Here is a 21,139-nt window from a genome sequence, read left to right on the forward strand (position 1 = left end):
TTCCCAGAACTCCCCACTTAATTTCACACAGCCTATGTCATTGCTTTCATAACTTCCGACTTTCCTATTCACCACCTGTGGTGCTCCCAATCCCTTCTCTGAACTGCTTCCTCCATCTGCTTGTGACTGATCGATCCCAAAAGCTGCCACTGCTCAAACCCCCCTGCTGGAGAGAGAAAAATGACTGTCAGGATCCACGGTACCATTCCTGGCATCATGCCTTCAGTAACACAGATTCCTATGATCTCTTGGAACAGTCTGTCTCTTCATGTCAACCAAGCACAACCTCTCCCTGTCTTAAAAGAGGCCTTTTCCAGGCATAGGTATAATTTCAGAGGGGATGCTAAGAGAGGAAAATAGGGCTCTCTTGCCTCCTGCTTCCTTCCTAGCTCTCAGACTGGTGTGGAAAGGTCAGCAGCACCAAAGCCAAAAGTGCTGCTGTCAGCTGCAGTGGGCAGCCATCTCTCAACCCCCCTGCTGTGTGAGAACAGCTCTCAGAAATAAAAACTCCATTCAACACCTCCATGCTCAGCCAGTAAGGAGAACGAGAAGAGCCTAGAGGAGAGCTTCCTTTTCTTCCTTCCTCCCAACAAGCCGCCCCACTATATCCTGCATCATGTTTGGTGGGGGAGGAGGAGAAAGAGAGAAGACACACAGCTGTCCCACTTCCTTCGGGGGTGGGGGAGGAAAATAAGTTCTCTCTGTGATGGAGGAGAGGTTCCCTCACTGGGGACACAAAGGAGCCCCTGGCATGGTATGTTCAGAGGATGAGACGCAGGGAGCCTTTGGCATGGAGGGCAATTAGGAGACTATACGAGGGGTTCAGGAGGAGGATAGAGTACCTCTGATTGAAGGGTCCAGGGGGGACAGAGAAGGGTGGAGGAGAAAGCAAATGGCCTTCAGGGAGGTGCTTACAAGGGTGCCGTCATGTTGCCAAAAACTCTTTTGAGTTGATTACCAGTCTCTCAATGCAAGGTGTTTTTCTTAGAGCCCAACTTCTGGAGTGATGTGATTACATGACAATCTCAGCTTTCATTAAGAAAAGCTAACTTTCTAGCCCTGGTGGCTGTTGAGAAAACCTCAAAAACATGAACTCAAAAACCAGGCATCAAATATAAAAAACATAAAATTGAGTATTTTTAAATTTTCATTATTTTTAAGCTAATCTCATGATTTTTGTGGGCCTGAGGCATGATTACTGAATGCTTGGTTTGGCACTGGTGTTACTCATTTTTTACCCAGGAAAACTCAAACCTCAGGAACTGGCCCTTTGTAAATTCTTTGCAAACACTATATACATTATTATTAATGATTAAAGCAAAAATGCCTGCCAAACTGATGTGAGGAAAACCTCAGTGATGAAGCAGAAGCATGTTGGTGATACATCAGTTTAAACCTGTACCAATCACTATCTGCTTCATGAACACATCAGGGAATAAGAGAAGATAGAAACCTGCAGCACCAACAAGGCAGACACTTGGATGAGGAGATTGTTCCCATTACCATCTTTTGCTACCTCCATATTACAAGTCTCAGGCATCAAGAGTCAGGAATCCACAATCAGGAGTCAGACTTAAGTATATCTGATTTCTAATACTGGATCTTTTTTACATAACTCCTGAGATGTCCTAAAATGGACACCATGTGTAACATTGACAGACCCTGGTCATCGGGGGGGCAGGATCGAACCGGAGACCTGTGGAGCTTAGTGCATGAGCCTCTACCACATGAGCTAAAAGTCAACTGGTTGTTAGCTAAGGCTGTTGAGCAAACTCATTAATCTCTCTAAGTGGTCTCAATGCCACTAGATGAAACAGAACACCACACCCATGCACCTCCAGACACAGCTTTTCCCCACTAGCCTTAACCAGTCAGGAAGGACATTAGTCAGTGCTACAGACATTTGAGCTTGAATCAATGACTTGTATCCCATTGATCTCAGAGCAAGATCATCACAAAAGAAGTCAGAATAGATTCCAATGTATCCCCAAATGTTCCAACCACCAGTAAATGCTACAACCATATGTCTTCTCTTTATTTTAGTTTAAAACATTTTAGGTTTTTTTCTAGAAGAATATAACACGAAAGATGTAATCAACTGACCCGTGTAATTGAAATGCAATTGGCTGGAAAAAATTATTATACTGCAATTTTCTAACTCCCTATAGCAACTAACTCAAGACAAGTAACCTTATAGTTTTGTTTTAAAATCATGACTTCCAAGAAATAAACAAGTCATTAATTTGTGCAGCCATAAAAGTCTTCAAAAATACCTAACCTTCTAATTAGTTTTTGTTATTTTAAAATATGTTGCAAAATTCTTAATAGCTAAGAACACAGAGGATTCAGGCACCATGAAGGGTTAGTGAGCACTGGTTGCAGGGATGAATCCATCCCTCACTCCCAACCATGAGCTAGGCTGTGGGGCTGGAACAATTGATGCATCCCCCTAGGGCTGATGCTATACCTTTAAAAATCTGGTCTAACACTTGAAACCTGAATTAAACTGGTCATCAGCATATTGATCATAACCTCCCTAAGGCCTGAGCTCAAATATTCGGTATGCAATATTTACACTATTTTTGTATGACTAGCTGAGAAGCGTAATACTCATACACGTAGGCTAAAACATTCCAACTCTATTTACTCAGCAGTAGGGTAGTTACTTGGTATTAGGAGTCCAAAAGAATGAAAATGGGTGTAAGCAGTGAAAAAGAAGGAAATGGAACACATGCACCAACTACAGTAATGCATGAAACTAATCCTGGGAAGTGCTCTAAAAATGTCAATGTGCAAATGTAACTACTGGTAGTTCCTTAGCAGGTTACCTTGTGGACTTTAATTTTAATGCTGTAGGTATTACAGTCTGGTACTAACCTTAACAACATTACAGCCATGGTATTTACACAAAGACAAACTTCTTAAAGATTTGTCCTCGCTTTTCAAAAAATACAAATACAAAGAAATGTGCGTTAAAAAATGAAGTGCAGCAGGTCTTTGAACAATATCAGCAATACATTAGGCACAAGCACTGCATATATCAGTTTGTCTTTCTCCATCTATTGTTCTACTTAGCAAACATTTTGCTAGTGCAAGGAATTTTTGCTAGACAGTTTTTTCTAGACAGGAATATTTTGAGTTTATCAGTTGCTGAACTGACAAGGGCTCCAGTGCTCTATATCGTAACTAATGGAGTTTTCTTATATACGAAGGCAGAAAAAAAGAGAGCAATTATAAAATATAAAAAATGGGAATAGGAATGCATGTTTTGCATATGTTCCAGGCCATTAAAAATAAGTGGCTGTTTATCTTAATAAAAAATCTTTCAATATTCCAACAGTATAGAGCCATCATCATCTTTCAAAAACGAATGGAATAATTAAAAATAATTAAAAAAAAATCTATCCTTGGAGGTGCATTTTTGTCTCTCCCTGACATTGGAGAAAGCCTACATTTGCTCAAGGAGCAGAATTTTCCCCAATGTCATTCTTTGGTTTAATTACCTGGGATACTACAGTATGATTGACAGTGGGGGCGTAGCAGGTATCCCGAATGAGTTACTGCACTTGCCCTTCATTTCTAGAGACCCTGATTCAAGGTAGAGCTGTACAAACAAATCCAACTATTTTTACATATGAACCTTTTCATAGTTTTGTTTCAAGCTGTTGCACAATTAACATTTCTGTCAAATTGCTAGTTTCACATCAGTAACAGGGTAAATGAGAAATTTCTCATGATTTTGATGGGAAGTGACATTGATCTGAAAAAACTGATTTTTTTCTTTTAAATTTTGCATATGCAGTTGGAAATAGGCAGATTTCTGAGAGAAAATGGGCTAACAAAATTTCACTTTTGTGAGAGAAATTGAGCAATTAAAAAAAATCTGAAAACCTCCATTTTCGACGTTTTTGAATTTTCATTGCTCAATTCTAATTAACCTCTAGCCCTAGGGTCATAAATGAAAATGACATTTATTATCTCATTCTGCATCCCATTTTTCCACAACAAAAGACCCACTCTAGGTTAGATTGAGACTATATGATCAACCCTGAGAAAGGGTTAGGCGTTACTGCATTCCGTGGAGCAGCCTGGGCTAGAGATTGTGACTCAATCACACTCTCTCTCCTGGCTCCCCAAGGAGGGAGTAAATTGCACCAGAAATAGGTTCAGTGCAGTTCTTTGGCACAGTTATTCTGGCCAGTGCATTGGGGGTAGTGTGAAGGCTCTGTCCCATCTCCACCATGATCAGCCCACCTGCACAGAAGGGGGTCATTGTGGCTCTGAGGGGCCTGCTTCCCTTTTCAAAGTGTTATCCGCAATGTAGGTAACACAGGCAGGGGATTAAGGGAATATCAAAAAAGCCAGGCCACAATCTGGCACTTAAACATTTAATATAAACGGTGGTGCCTGCTCAAGAAATGCCCATGATGTTGAAGGTCCATACTGGGAAGTTTGGTTTAAATCAGTTTCTTTAGTTCTTCATTTTCAAGAGCAATATATTCATTCACCAATGTTAAAAAGGAAGAAATTGCACTAAGGAGTTCAAGACTTAGAAATCATTATATTTTTATTTTAATGAAAATGTTACTCTCACTCTAAAATGGCTGTTCATTTAACAATACATGGACAAATACTTTAGAAATAGGAATCCAAAGAGCTAAGAGTCTGTTTTTTGGAATGGAATAAATGTAAATTGTTCTTAGCACTTCACAGATTGTAAATTGCAAAATTTGCTGGAATTCTCCATAGGCAACCATTTAGCAGAATTACTTTTAACCTACGATTCACAGTCATAATATTTTATCTAATATTTATGGCTTTTTGTTATTCTCTGCTGTCATATTGTTTTTATTTTCTGACACACATTAACTCCATCCTAGATGTTTAAAGAACATGCTATTGTAAACTTTAGGTACATATAGCTGCTCAGCAGGAGTTGATAATAAATGTGCATAAATATACTGTACTATGTTAAGTCAAAAAAATCTAAAAAGATATTCTACAGTCATATTTTTTGGCTGGCATAAAGCATTAATCAAATTATAAAACTATAAAATCTGGTTATTTAAAATGTAATAGGAGGAAAGAGATTATTAGACAAGATAAGTTCTGGTTACTACTAGACATACCAATCCAGCTCCTCTCGTTTAGAGACCACCGATACAATTCCATATACTTCACTGGAGATATACTAATGTAAGAGAATTAGGACTTGAGCCTGCAAACACTTATGTATATAATGTCATTCCCCTGAATTCAGTGGGGCTGCCTATAAGTATGAAGTTGAAAGGTCAGTGCCCATTCTAGAGCCTCAGTCCTTGACTCTGGGCTTAGTAGTAAATTGTGTGAATCTGAGAGGGCGCAAGGAAGTCAAAGGTAGCTTTACTTTCCCTTTCAGCTCCCTAGTTCCTAAAACTGGCTTTGGGATGGTTAAGTTGCCTGTGAAAGTTAGAGCAACCTCAGTGCTGCTCTAACTTGCAGCAGCAGGCAATGTTCCTCAAAATGCCCTTTCTGACAGCTGTGGATTGCCAGAAAGCAGTAGTGCTCTAGCCACTTTCCTTCCTCTTGCAAGCTGATCATGATTTAGGCCAATTTTATGACCCCCTTTACGCAGTTGGAATAGGGAGGACATAGAAAGAACTAGGATCCGGCCCAAGGTGTGGATCTCAGCCCTTTAATTGTGGCACTTCCTTAGAGCTGGAACTCTCACTGAAGTGGACTGTTTCTATGAGTATGGATTAATCACACAAATTACACTTTGCAAGCTTAGTCCCAGGTTTTTTAAGGTCAGCCATAAGATCAATGTAACCTGGTTAATAAAAGGAAATTTGTGTTTTGCTTTTGGGAGTCGTTTTCAGCCATTTTGCCTAGTGCATCAAGTGGCCAAAGCACAGGGGGCAATGATAGAGGCTAGAAGAGTGCCATAGGTCACAAATGATACCGTATGAGACTAGACTGTATTGTAAGATAAAACAAATTAAAATGCCAATATCTCAGTTATTTTTTAGAATGAAACTACAGGCTTTAGAAATGCTTACATTTTTCCACAGCATGGTTAAAAAGCACTGGATTATTAACATCAAGCACTCTGGCTTCAATTTTGCAATAAAATTAGCTTGGTGTCAAAATAATTTAAAATATCTAAATGCAGTTTCCTTACTGTATCAACATAGTTGAAATTCTAAGTATGTAACATTTAAATTGCTGTTAATGAGGGAGCTTAGTGGTATATTTTCAGCAGCAGTAGATCTGCAATAATAGTCTTATATTGCAGGGTTTTAGAAAATGAATATAAGGAAAATCATTTGAAAATATAAAATTTCTTCTATTGCCTTTCTAAGTGTTATTAGATGATATTTTTCTTTTTTCACACAAAACTGCAAGACAAATAGGTGACTAAGTGTACTAGCACTGTAGTAAATATGATTTGAGAAGTGGAGCCTAAGCATCCCAAGTAGATGGGGAATAAAGGTCCTGGTCTACTCTCTTGATCTTATATTCCACAGAAGAAACCTCATGCCGATCCAAGGAATAAGGAAATGCAGTTTGTAGCTTCCTGATCCTAAAGCTGCTAGGGTCCAGCTTACTCCTGGAGTTGGTTAGGGCACCCCAGCACCCAGCTGCCATGGTATGTCCTGTCTATGGTCCTGTCAGCAGCTGAGGAATAGCTGGAGCATAGGAATGACTGTTCCCTGTTCCCAACATGACTCCCTTCACCACCCTGGCCTACTCTGGGAGTACCCCCCATCCCCGCAACACACACACGGTGTATCACCTGTTCTGGAGACTATGAGTCTATCAAAGAGACTCCCTACATCAGGGGTGTGGCTTGCTGTCTGCTTTCAGCTATTTTTCTTGGTGTATCTTTGTGGCCAAAACACAGGGGTGAATTCCCCCTAAAGCCCTGGAAAGAAGAGCCTGCGATCTAAGGATCTGATTCTACTTTCTTTGAAGTGAATAGCAACATTTCTGTTGACTTGAATGAGAGCTGGATCAGGTAGAAAGCTAAGGAAACTCTCAGTTGCTCAGTGGGTGGCATGGTGCTACTGCATCTGTAGCCAAAACTGACCTGGGGCCTGATTTTCAGAGGCAATGAAATCCCACTGACTTCATTTGGAGTATGATTGCTCAGAATCACTGAAAACCAGGCCCACTGTCTTTATTTATTGCTGCCCTAAAACAATGTAAGATCACAACCAATCTGCAGGGCCTGTGACTCTTCTACTCTTCATGCTAGAATGAATCTCATCAGCCGCTGAAGCTGACAGAGTCACATGCAGGACAGGCTAATTAACGAGCACACCTAAATGAAGCAAAAGCTATAGAAGAAAATGACCTTAGTGGGTGATTGGTGTGCTTCCTGCAATGCAGCCACATTCAGTAAAGACTAGCAGGCAAAAGAGGTGATACAGCAAATGGAAATTACACTGCTGGAATGAGAATTATGTTGTTGAGATAGGAGAGTTAGGGGCTGTCCATGCTGACACTTGCTAGTGAGAGGAGAAGATGCAAGGCTTATTGCACTTGACTCTGCTATAGAACATGCCCAGGCCTCCAAATACATAATTTCAGCATCAGGGTATTTGCCCCTGGTTTGGCTATTTCTTTTAAAGGGAAAGAAATGAGACTGGACTGGGGAAGAAGACGGAAACATCTTCTCTATTTTGTTACCACTTTAATTGTAAGTTTCCCAGCCTCGCTCACATGATTCTCCTTCAAGTTTGCAGCATACATCCCCATACTACAATATGTAATACAGATCCTCAGAATGGGGGACCAGTGGAAAATTTAACCCTTTTCAATGTATCTAGGTGCTTTCCTCCATTACTGCCCCCCTTCTTAGTCAGTCTCTCTCCATTGCCCCAAATGTCTTCCTCTCCATGTACTGCTTCTCTTCTATCTGACTGCAGGTATGTTCTCTATATACTGCACACTTCTTTCAGTGGTGTGGACTGTGGACATACCCCTAGGCTGCAGATGCAGCCCCAACTGATACTATAGGCCAAAAGAATCTGCACACACAGAGTGCGTGCACAGCCAAGAGGAGTAGAATCCATGTGTACAGTCACTCAAAGAACCAGTAGCTCAATACAGGAAGGGATGGTTATGGTGAAGGAAGTGTAGCTGGAGGAATTGCAGAGCTGCAGCTCTGGAGACAGGAATTCATGACTGACATACAGAACAGCTATTGCACAAGCAGTGGCTTTGCAAGCCTCTTCCCACTGCTCCATCCCCAGCCATTGTACCTCAGATAGGGTTACCAACTTTCTAATTGCACAAAACCAAACATTCTAGCCCTGTGCCTTCCCCAAGGCTCCACTCCTGCTCGCTACATTCCCCCTCCCTTGGTGGCTTGCTCTCGCCCACCCTCACTCACTTTCATTGGGCTGGGGAAGAGGGTTGGGGTGCAGGATGGGTTGAGGGCTCTGGCTGGGGGTGGGGATGAGGGAGGTGGGGCTGGGGATAAGGGGATTTGGGTGCAGGAGGGGGCTCCAGGTTGGGGTGTTGCACCAAGGGATTCGCAGTGCGGGAGGGGGCTGCGGATTGCGGCAGAGGGTTTGGGTGTGGGAGGGAGTGAGAGATTGGGGCCGGGGGTGTGGGCTCTAGGGTGGGGCCAGGGATGAGGGATTTGCGGTGCAGGAGGGGGCTCTAGGTTTGGGGAGGGCTCAGGGCTGGGGCAGGGGCTTGGGGTTGGGGCACGGGCTTATCTCAGTCAGCTCCCGGTCAGCAGTGCAGCGGGGCTAAGGCAGGCTCCCTTCCTGTTCTGGCACCATGCTGAGCCCCGGAAGTGGCCAGCAGCAGGTCCGGCTCCTGGGCTGGGGGAGGAGGGGCAAGAAGCTCTGCACACTGCTTTTGCCCTCAGACACTGCCCCCCACCTCCCATTGGCTATGGTTCCCTGCCTTAGACCTGCAGCACTGCTGACTGGACTTTTAACAGACCAGTCAGCAGTGCTGACAGGAGCCACCAGGGTCCCTTTTCGACCAGGCGTTCTGGTAAAAAAACGGACACCTGGAAACCCTAACCGCAGACCTTTCCCGGAAGGATCAGGTCTAAGGATGAAAGGGCCTCCATGGCCACTTAACCTCTCTGAAGAGAACAACAACAAAGGTATTAATCAGTGCCAGTTGTTGTGCTTTTTGTGAATTTTAACAAAAGATGTGAAATGGACAGAGTCTGCAAACCAGAGCTTGGTGTGTCAAATGCTTACAAAGTGTTCCTCTGAGCCAAGTAATTACATTCAAATTCTCTTTCTGTTGTACACTGGAAAATTGCTTTTCTTTTAGACTGGAGATATATTTACCACATGGGATCTGCTCTTTATTCTGATCACTCAATTCTCCAAAGCAAGAAACTGCAAAAATTCTCTTAAAGATACTCCACAAAAAAGATGTCTTTTCATAAACACAAGCAAAGCCAATTGATGATCACTCTGAAAGAAAACTCCCTGCAGTAGAACTTCAGTATTTTTACCAAGATGCTTTCTTGAGCTGTATGAGTGCACATACTCTTATGAGTTGCCCACTAGATTTGGCTGAATAATTCACTACATAAAATTTACTTGATAAATTATCAGTTTTTTATTCACAGATTGTCCACGGGTTTGTGAACATGTTTGTTATTCAAAATTAATTACTTCCAATTACTTAAACAAACAATACTTGGTTTGTAACTTATATATGAGCCATTCACTGTGAGCACACAAAATTTAAAATGTAATAGGTCATGATAGGCTTCTTTTCCCTGACTGGATGATCATAATTCTTAGTCCCCAGTTTCGGGTAAAATTACTTGTGATTATGAATCTGAAATTCACATTCTGCAATATTCTACAATATTTGCTTTACAATTTCTAATTTGGAATTCCTGACAAAATCAGTTCATAGAATATTTGTAGATGGCAAACACAAAAAGGGGACAAACCAATCTAAGCCAATTCATAAAAAATAAAGTGAATGAAGATTCGTAGAAAATGTGTTGCAGTATCCGTTTAGTTCTCTTTCTCTTCCTTTTTTTTATGATGAAAATCAGGCTGTTACATTATTTACCAATTGAAAATTGCAGTTTCCTCTTTACATGAAAAATTAATCTGTCTATTTTTACTACTACTAAATGAAAACCTTAATCCAAAAGAACCAAACATACAACCCTATCTTACATCATATTCGAAATCCAGAAATAGTTAGATTTAAATGACCCTGTGGAAAAATGACAGTACTCTCAAACTTTCCAATAGATTTTTTTTATCTAGTCATCATGAAGTAAAATACAAAAAAAAAATATCAGTAAAGACATTTTTCAGCGAAAGGTCTCTGAGTGATGCACATTTATCCCCCGGTGAGATAACCCATCAAACCCCAGGGCTAGTTAGATGGGAACTTTGTGACAGAGAATCAGACCTGTTTTTTTTCTGAGAAAGGCATCCCATGCCCAGGCCTTAACTCTCATGAGATTATCATGGAGTAGAAACCAGTATTGTTTTTTTTTCATCAAGGAAGTGAAGGCAGTAGGCACCATGCACTGCATTGTTTTATACTATAAAATAAATGTCATTTCTCTTTAAATGACTTGGTCCTAAATCATTTATGGGAACACTGTACAATTGAAATAAATCTAGCTATAAAATTATAATAGGACATTAAATAATAATTCACCTCTTTAAGCAAGATGTACCGATGTACAAAGTTAATGGAAAGATAAAGGAGACAGTGTAAATGCATCTAATGGTTAGAGCAGGGAACTGGGAATCTGAGATTTAGGTTCTATGTATGCACACCCTGTGCATGAGTTTCCCTACACGGAGTATTGATTTAAAAATACCAGAGGGGAATTGCAAACTTTAACTAATTCATTTGTCCAATGTGCGTTGAGATCCTTGGAGGAATTGCACTAAACAAGTGCATATAAATACAAAAATGCCCTTCTACCTTGCAGATAGAGATCCAGTACAATATTTAACAATAAGCTGCAGTAAATAAAAGAAATAACCATTGTAATAGACGGTGCCTTTAAATCCTGTGATAAAAAACGTTGGGGTTTATGTGCCTTAGCATTATAAGAGAAGATAATTTGTTTTTAAAATATACTATCAAGAAATGGTGGAAATAAGATACATGCCCTGAATAATAATAATTAAAAAAATCTATAACAGCTACTTTTGTAGTGTCAGTGAATTTAATAATATTAATCTGGATTTCCATGAGCATGGTTGAAAGCAGAATTTGGTCCTTTTATACTGACAGATTTTCCACTGGGCATATATACTGTAGATAATGGAGAATTATTCTCCTTTAAGCTCCAGACACAAAGCCCCTTAAGTAAGGGGCCCTGTTCTAAAGTGACCAGAGGGTATTACAATTTAGATTATCTAGTGCAGACTACAAATCACCTACAAGTTTTAGAAGTTGTGGTCAGCATACCTTTTATTTATATTTATTTATATTTTCATTATATATATATATATATATATATATATAATAAAAGCAACATATATAAAATTGTGAACTTGTACTATTGTATTACTGACATAACCATTAAGTTTTCTGTACTTCTGAGACTGATGTTTTATCACTACAGCGACTGATTTATTGATTAATCCAAAAATAATTTAGACTGAGCCAAAGTCAAATGATGAAAATCAGAGTCTTTCCACTGACCTCAACTGGCTCTGGGGCTGGCTTACAGAGATTATGATGGTCTATTGGTAAGTATACTCTGCGGATAAAAATAATAGCTAATAAAATACTTTTACATTCTACTGCTAACTGTGAAGTACTTCACTCTGAGTATTCTTTGAAAAATAGATTTAAGAGACAGACTTCTTTTTATCAGGATTGCATTTGAAAAGAAGAAACAAGGATGAAGGTTTTGAATTCTTCACTCCCCTCTGATAAATTTTTAAAAATTAGAAATGATATACTTACGTCATAGCTTGATAAATATATTCAATTCCATAACGCATTGCAAATTCATCTACAATTTCTTGTGCAGCAGCATCAAAGTATACCTTCCAGGCTTCATCTCCTCTCACTTCAGGGATTTTTACACTACCATTAGATTTAACTTCAGTCAAATAATGGAATAAGTTCTAAAGGTAAGAGAGTTTTTTCAAATTAATAGGAAATTTCAATATCTATGTGGCATTATGTAAGAATATTCTATATTATAAAATATTTTTTCAGTGTATTCATTAATTTCAAATTTTGTTTGCTTCTGCAATTACTAATACCAAACTAACCATCATTTGGAGAGGAAAGACTAAAGCTTTAAAAATACATTTTAAATGGAGCTCTGCCAGTGCAGGCTAGTGATTCAGCAACCTGATCTATCTCCTTGACATAAGGTCATTTCAGTTAACCATTGCCGACAGAGACAATTCTAATGCTGTACAAAATAGTGCAGGAAGTTTCTCTTTTGTCTTATGTGCCCTTGTTAACGAATTATAACATTATGTTATAATGCTCACTGAACTGTCCAGCAGCTTGAATTGGATTTTTAACCAATGAATTTCAAGTTTCATGATTTAAAAATTCTGAGTTATAGGCAATTTGTTAAGAATATCTAAGAAATTACTCAAAGAATAAAGGGACACAGCAAGGATTAGGGTTTAGCAACCTTCACAGCAAGAGCTATCACTTAATTTGCATGCAATGAGAGAGAATTTGTTTTTCTCAGATTGCCTGGTTTATCTACAAACAAATCCAAAAAACAGGACTGTTGAATTTGGTTTCCTGGATATTTTCAATGACAAAAGATGACCAACAATTCTGAGATCTCTATTTTACCTTTACACAACCAATTCTCTTTAGCCCAGTCCATAACCATGCAGAGGGTGATCCTGCACCACTGATGTTAATGGAGTTCCACCATTCACTTCAAAGTGAAGCTGATCTGGGCCCTATACAACTTAGATACACACTGTGCATGAAAACAGGTGCCCAATGCAATTATACCCTAGAGACAATTTTGTAGATACTCTTTAGAGCTTTAGTACTGTAACTTTCATAGCATTCTCATACAAAGTTTATCTATTTTCTTGTGCTTTGGGGATAAAAATCAAATCCAGTCTGACACAAACAGGAATTAACAGACACAGAGATGATCTCAAGTAGCTGCTGCTTTTATTTGTGATGAATTTTCTTTTAATTTATGTCAAAGGCCACCTACTCTTGGGGCTGCTTGTTTCTCACCATCATTCCCAGGAATTCTTCCGCCTGGCCTCATATTATTATATTTCTGGGACATTGCAGAACTATTGCAGACATATTAATGCTCATCTGCTAGTGCTGCTGTACACTGTAAGGCATCCTTCAATGAATCGAAGGCCGGGACATACATAGATAATACAGATATTGTCCTTTGTTCAAAACAGAGAATGAAGAGCCTTCCTTGCTCTCCCACCCCCTATCTTTCATATTATTCCCAGTCACATAAAAGTCCTCCTAAGGTTCTAAAATTAGAAATAAGCCACCCAAATCAGTAGTTTTTTCCTCCTGTCATGCCATATTGTTTTCAGATTTTATTAGATGTTTTCCTAATTCCATGTAAAGCTCTGACAACACAGTTTGATCCTGGACTTCTGTTGTAGACAAAGTCCAAATGAAACTAACTGGAAATCTGACTGAGAAAAAACTGACCAGTCAGGCTCCAGGAGGGTAAATACTGCTCCCTATGGATTGCTATGGCCTGTGTGTCAACTATCCTAAACATTACATCACGGATATCTTATGTCTCCCACGGATAATGTGAGAGCATATGCATTCTAGAGGTGGTTTTATTGATTTATTTATTTTTATAATTTAAAAATAAATAAATACAATCCTAGTATTCTTGATAACATTAGCAAGCGTGTGACTGACATTTAAAATGTTGAGGGTAGAGAACTGCGGAAGCAAAGCTTAGGAAGTCACGTGGCCATTTCACCTCTTTCTACTTTCTGATCATTTGGAAAGACCAATCTGCTGATGTAGTAGCATATCAGTCTCTCTTCCTTGGATACAATGACTTTGAATCTGGTCATGAGATTCAATCACTGATACATATTCCAAGAGTTTGAACTGAAAAACCTGTTGCAGTGAAACTAAATGTATCACTGTTCTAGTCTTCATAGCCCTATATTCTCTATTTATCTAATTTCTATGTAGCAAATGATCTTGTACATGAACAAACTTCACCAACATACCTCATGTAAATATGTATATTGCACATGGTATGGAGCAACTTTCTCCTCTCCTTTTATTTCAACGTTGATTTTCAACCTAATGGCACCAGAGACAGCTGATTTATCTGTTCGTTTTTCTGAAGAAACAGAAAAAGAATTGTTAATTTTTACCAAGAATACATTTTGTCAAAACAGAAAAACACTACTGCAGTTCTAAAAATTGTTTTGGTCCAAATGCTGTAACGTTTTCTATGCCCCCAAAGTCCAGCTGTTGAGCACAACATATATTGATTTCCAGAGTTAGGAATTTCTAATGTAATGTCATTCTTGACATTTTTGCAAACCTGAGCTCCCATATGGTCCAGGCTATGGAGTACAATATCTTGCTGTGAAGTAACAAATCTCCCATAATTTGTCACCCAAACAAACTCAAAATAGGTTGTACACAAACGTGTGTACTACTTTCTTTTAAAGAAAATGAGTTAATTCTCCTATTTCTTATTTACTATTTTATTATTACTATTGGTGCTTTCCCACGGGTATCGCCGTCTTCACCAACAGCCTCAAAGGCATCCATGCCTGAGGGAAAACACCAAGTTCCGTGCATAGACGTGATTCCTCAACTGGGGCTGAATCATCCTGAAGAAAACACCTGGAGAACTTGCATGAAGCCATCTATATTAGTCTATGTAGTTACTACTACTTCTAATGCTGACAGCTGTTCTTTGATTTCACCTATTATTATTCCAGTCCATTCAAGCAGTGTAATCTGATTTAACAAGCATGACTTTTTTTTTTAAATAAATCTTTTGTACAGCGCAGTGAAATGAATCATGAATAAAGGGAAAGGTATAAGGAGTAAAAATTTGGCATTCTTACTGATCCAACGCATTTCTTTTTTGAAACTTCCCCCTCCACCCCCCAAAAAACGTGTGTGTGCATGCACTAGAATGACATATACCAGCCTCCTTTTTAAGATATTACAATTATCAGGAGCCATCTATAACATTTATTGTAGAAGATAGTTAAAAGCTTTGCAGTCTATACTTTTTCTTTCTTTTCTCCAGTTATACAATAAGGGTATGTATTTTCAACATTAAATTGCTTCCAATCAAATCAGTTAAGCAACAATTTTTGAGGCATCAGTTTTGTCAATTGCTTTATATTACTGTATCAGCTTTATCAATTGAAAGATACTAAGGAAATCTTTCAGGATGACAATGACTTGTTGATCTTATTAAAAAATTACTCTATGTACAAATATAAAAACATATGGCTAAAAGATTTGTTTAATCTGCTGCAAAGAATCAAACATTTTTCTTTATGTGTCCATATATTTCAATGGCTAATGAAACATTAAGTAGAACGGTGGAGAAATAAGGGTATTACATCGTGTGATAAAGATTTTTCCCAGAAAACACATGTTCCAACTTTGGCAAACTCCCTGTTACATACTTTACCTTTTGCAGAGCGGGCAATCTAAACAAAATCTTGTTATCATATTTATATTATCAAACAAATAGAGGAGAGTAGCACGTGAGTTACAGCACATCTAGTGGGTACTAACTTGCTTCCAGAAAAAAAGCAATATTGCATGCTTATCTTTAAGTAAGCTAAAATCTACTTCCAAACATTAATTATTTGAACAAATATAAATTGGCACATTGTTTGTAATCATGGGCCTCATTCTCATCTCTGTTACATGGAGATAAATGAGAAGAGAGTCCAATGATAACAGAATAGCACTAGTGAAATGTCAAAGGAGAATTAGGTCTAGGACTATACATAAACATATATTAAATGATAACATTATTATTTGTTATTCAGTAAGCAAATTATTCCATATGTTTTTCTGCGGCTCTTTGTAGATTCATTTCACGTACAATGAGGTGTGAATAAAGTGATATGAGGTATTTATTTACACTGTCCTGATAGTGGTAGCAAAGCTATTTACCAAATCCTTTGAAAAAATCTCATTTTGAATTAAATCAAAAATTTGTCTTTTGGAGTAGGAATTGCTTTAATAGTAGGCCTGCTATTCAGTCTTTAAACAAAGTTTTATTTCTCTTAAGTCTGACTCAAAAGTGAGATCTAATTCCACCTTGACCTGAATCTGGAATCCAAAACTGAGTATAATTTTATATATTAAGAAGGAGGTTGGCAGAAGCCTCCGGGTAGATATTGAATGAACATGGAGTTACCCACACTGTATACTTTTATCTTCTGGGTAGTCCCAGGCATCTAATAGTAAAGTTGCAACCTGAATAAAATCATATCAGATATCTCCTGTCCTTCTTTTGGCATAGTTGGACAATTATATCTCTAAAATTTGACTCAAAAGTATGGTCTAATTCCACCCTTTTGAACCTGGAATCCAAAACTGAGTATAATTTTTATATATTAAGGGGAGTATTATTTTCATACAACAAATATTCATTACGAAGTTCACAACACTATACATCTTGAGATTTTTTCTAAACTAATTTTAAGTGATAGAAAATGATTAATACCTAAATTGTACCATACATCCATTTCTCCGCTTAGTGTTCTCACTTCAATGATTGTTTGTCCCAGAAAGTCATCTGATTCCTTTTTGAAATGTTGCTTTACTCTGGATTTAATGTCATCATCTTCATCCCAGACTCTTACTTTTATTCTGTCTGTGGAATTATGGCATTCACTGTAAAACAACACACAACAAGATACAGGCCATGATACATTTTCCCAAACAGACTTGTGAATTACTGTTTATTATTATTTATTAATTTTATTATCGTAGTGCTAGAAACCTCAGTCATTGACCAATACCCCATTGAAACACAAAACAAGAAAGACAATCCCTGCCCCAAAGAGCTCACAATATAAAACAAGAGACATTCGATGGTAGGGAAGGATAATTATGAAGGTAGGGAAAACAAACAGCAGTAGCCTTCAAAACACAACTAATTTTTGGACACCACACCACTGGTAAATATCCCCCTCTATAGGAAAAGACCCTGGCAGAACAGCTCCATTAGACCCATGCTGCCAAAGTGGAGGGCCAGAAGAACCACAGGGGCCTGGAACTGTTGTAGAGGCACAAAGATTCCATGTAGATGTACATGGCCTCTCACGGACCTTCTGGTCACTGCAGAGATTCTGAGAAATTTGAGGGATATGAGGGAGCGGTGGGAGAGAAGAGAAGTGCCCCACAGTATATTATGTGAGAGAGAAGAGGCAGACTCCATACTGTCTTGATGCAATGACAGGACAGAAAACTCAGAAAGGAAACTTTGCAGAGATTTCCTCCCATCAGCTCCTGTAGTAAAGCCCATCAGGTTGACAGTTACTTCTTATTCATATAACCACTGTGCAGCCAACTATTACTCAGTGTTGGCTTTTTAATGCCATCAGTAGGAATCCTCAGGTATAGGAAATCTGCAGAACCATGAGCAAGCTGCAGTGTCAGTTTATAGGCAAGCTCACTTTTAGGACACTCTAGCTAGACTGATGCTTGCTTTCCATTATTTGTAGAAGCAATTACATTATTTCAGAGCTAAATCATTCTGTAACTCTACAAAAAAAGTTTTAAAATGTTACCTTAGTATTAGTTAACCTGCAAAACGGGTCTTAATTCAATAATAAGCCGGTATCTTTAGCATGGTCTGCTGGAGTAAGCATGAGAATGGCTGCAGATTTCTAGTCTGAGTTCCAATCCCAGCTCTACCACTAATTGACAGAGTGTCTCCGTTTCTCCAGTATTAACATGTGTGATGTTCCCCTGGTGTTATCTGGACCGGTGATCTGCCAGGTCACTCCAATCCTCGACTCTGGGAGCCAGCCTTACCCGGGATGTTCATGAACAGCATCTGGTATGTAAGCTGCTCCCAGCTACGTGAGTGGGCACTTTTGGCCAGTTGCTGCGTGGATTGTGTAAACTGAATGACACCAGCCCATACCTCCGGTCCCAGATATAACCCTAGGAACCTCCATCTTGCAGTGTACAGTTATGCCCACTGGATGCTCCAAGTTTAAATGAATTCATCAATTTAACAAAGACATTGATATGCACCAGGCTTGTTATCACAAGGAGAGTCTCTGACATGCTTCAGACCAAATGCACTGCTTCAGGTAGAATAAACAGATTTATTAACTATAAAGATAGATTTTAAGTGATTATAAGTCAACACAAGTCAGATTTGATCAAATGAAATAAAAGCAAAATACATTCTAAGCTGATCTTAACACTTTCAGTGCTCTTTCAAACTTAGATGCTTCTCACAACAGGCTGGCTGGATGGCCTTCAGCCAGGCTCTCCCCTTTGATCAGCGCTTCAGTCGCTTCATGGTGATGTCTGTAGATGGAAGTGAAGAGAGAGGAAGAGCATGGCAAATGTCTCTCCCTTTATCATGTTCTTCCTTGCCTCTTGGCTTTGCCCCCCACTTCAGAGTCAGGTGAGCATTACCTCATCATAGTCCCTGGCTGACCAAGGGAATGGGAGTGACTCACTGGAGAGTCCAACAGATCCTTTGTTGATGCCTAGGCCAGTGTCCTTTGTTCCTGTGAAGCTGGGCTGGGTTTGTCCCATACATGGCCTGATGAGGTGTGAACTGCCCCTCCTTTCCTAGAGAGTTTTGCCTGGGCTTGTTTTAAGCCAGGAGGACATATTTTTAGCCTCATAACTATATATACGAAATTACAACCTATAACATTACTGTAACAACAATTACTATAACATTACTATAACAACAATGCTCAGTGCATCATAAGCCATCCAAAGACACCCAACATGACAAATGTTGCATTCAATACCACACAATCATTTTATAAGGATGAACATGGGGGTGTAGGGTGTTCCCCCGAGGTACAGAGCATTACAATGTGGTCATATGAGTACTTACCTCCCAACTGGCATTTCACAGGAGTGTTCCAAAAAGGCAGTAATTATGGTTGTTAATGACCTTTGCCACTGTAAACACTTTAAGTGGTAAGAGTTATTGCCGTCAGAGCCAATTGATAAGTAAATATGGCACACCCATCTTTTACTTTGCTTCATTGTAGCAGTTGTTTGGGTATCACAAAAATGCTTGTGCTAGACCAACTGCCAAATTTTTAAAATGTATAGGGCTTTGATAATTAACAAATAATAATAATTCACTCCAGTATTTTTTCTAAAATATTGCCTAGCATCATGGACAAAGTCCCCAAATTGCATTTATAGCGTACAGTCCCGTATTGTATACACAGTGGAAACTAAATGAGAATATTTTCATAGACATTACAGTTAGAGAGACATAAAACTCAAACAAGGCCATGGTAAAGATGAAAGAGAATTATTCTTTTATTTTCCTGCTTCCTAATTTACTGCCATATCTTACTCTCCTGGAGGAGTGCTAATTCCCATTCTGATATCCACCAGGCTCAGAGAAGAGAATACAGTAGAGAGGCAGAACCACTCATCCTGCTGCCCCTTGCTTAGAATCCCTTCTCCTCACTGGCTGTGGAGTCCTGACCCCAAAGGACTAAAGAGTTTTCCTCAAGCTTTCCCCATTCTGAAGCCCTCTCTCCATTTTCTACAGATTCTGCTCCCTCCTATTCCTATCAGTGAAGTATCCAGCCTAGCAATGCACTTTAACTAATAAGGCTAATAAAGCATTTCATCTCACATCTGCATGTGAAAGCCAGCATAATCAGCTGTTTGCATTTGACTGATATACCCAAAATATCATCACTCCTCTGTAGCTGCATTCAAGGATTAATTTAATTGAGGTAAGAAAAGAAAGATAAAACATTGTATGGTTATTTTAGTGTTTGATTTGTGTGGCTGAGTAGCTAAAAAGTCTATTTGTCTCCAGAATGAATCTAAAAAGCCTGAAGAATATTTCCTCGTTGGTTGCTCTAAGGAACTACATCATAACTGCTGTGATAGGAGAGGTGCTTTTCAAAAGATATGGGAGCTTGTGGTAAATCTAGGTCAATGAATAAACAAAACCAGCTTCCTGTAGATTGTATTTCAGTATGCGTTAATTATCTGCTCTCTTTTTCTGAAGAAAGCCAACACGGCCTTGAGCACGGCCATCCAACTAATTAGACTGCACAATTCAAAATCATAGGACCCAATCCTCAGGGTAACCATTAAGATGTGTTGGCCTCAGCATGATTATTCGTGTGAGAAAAGTGACTTATATGTGTAAGTGTCTCCAGGACTGGATCCTGGTGAAGTAACTAAAATGAGAGTTAAAGCATTCTCCAACTTTAAGTCCTACAATAAGGTAGCTTGCAATGGCAATTGAAAGATCTTTCCTTCTCTCTCGGCATTTTTCAAGGACTCTATTTTTGGATTGGTGTCAAGAGTTTGGTATTGCATTAAGAAAGTATTACAGTTATATAAACTTTGGTTTGATGCTCATAGAGATGGATTATACCCCAGGAGGATCACGTGAGCTGCTGGTGTAGCCGGGGAAAGGTGGCGTGTCAAAGGAAAGGGAATATGACTGTGACATTCCAGTGTGACACCAATCCTCATGTAGTTTTGGCTCCCTTGGAGCTGCTTGCAGCTAGTATAACTAAGAACAGTACTGAGGATGCTCTTGAAGCTGGGAGACCAGCCTTGAACTCAGCTCAGAGGAGTGCAACTGTGATGTGCCCACTGGGTGCAATTTTGGTGGAACAGCAGGATCAGGTCCCTGCTTATTTGAATCACAGTGTAAGCAAAGACTTTTTGGACTAAAGTTTGGGGCTTATATTTGTATAACACATTTTTTCATTCTTGAAGATTAATTACTCCACAAGATTTTGAAGGAACCAAAGCACAATTCTCATTGGTAGTTAAGGTAAATACTGATAAATTGCAATATATCCATGTGCACCTCCTAGTAAAGGGTGGGTCAGGTAGAGGCACTTATTCTAGATGTGTTCCTGGCATGTTATCTCGTGCCTTTTTCAATGGAGGTTAAAGCTAAACTTACATGAGAATTTCCTAACTCCACAAAAAGTATCCT

General features: G+C 39.1%; 2 protein-coding genes across 2 annotated transcripts in view; one reads left to right on the forward strand and one right to left on the reverse strand.

Moving 5' to 3' along the window:
- RSL24D1 (ribosomal L24 domain containing 1) overlaps positions 1–21,139 on the forward strand; it is a 922,223-nt gene that overhangs the window by 496,680 nt on the left and 404,404 nt on the right. The gene's annotated exons all lie outside the window — the stretch shown is intronic.
- The window catches only part of UNC13C (unc-13 homolog C), a 375,739-nt gene that overhangs the window by 201,180 nt on the left and 153,420 nt on the right, over positions 1–21,139 (reverse strand). Inside the window, exons 10-12 of the mRNA XM_050968692.1 lie at positions 16,670–16,839; positions 14,181–14,296; positions 11,923–12,086 (exon numbers count right to left, since the gene is read on the reverse strand). Of these exons, the coding sequence (XP_050824649.1) occupies positions 11,923–12,086; positions 14,181–14,296; positions 16,670–16,839 (450 nt within the window). The remainder of the gene's footprint in view (positions 1–11,922; positions 12,087–14,180; positions 14,297–16,669; positions 16,840–21,139) is intronic.

The sequence above is a fragment of the Gopherus flavomarginatus genome, chromosome 9, assembly GCF_025201925.1.
Source record: "Gopherus flavomarginatus isolate rGopFla2 chromosome 9, rGopFla2.mat.asm, whole genome shotgun sequence".
Taxonomy (NCBI): Eukaryota; Metazoa; Chordata; order Testudines; family Testudinidae; genus Gopherus; species Gopherus flavomarginatus.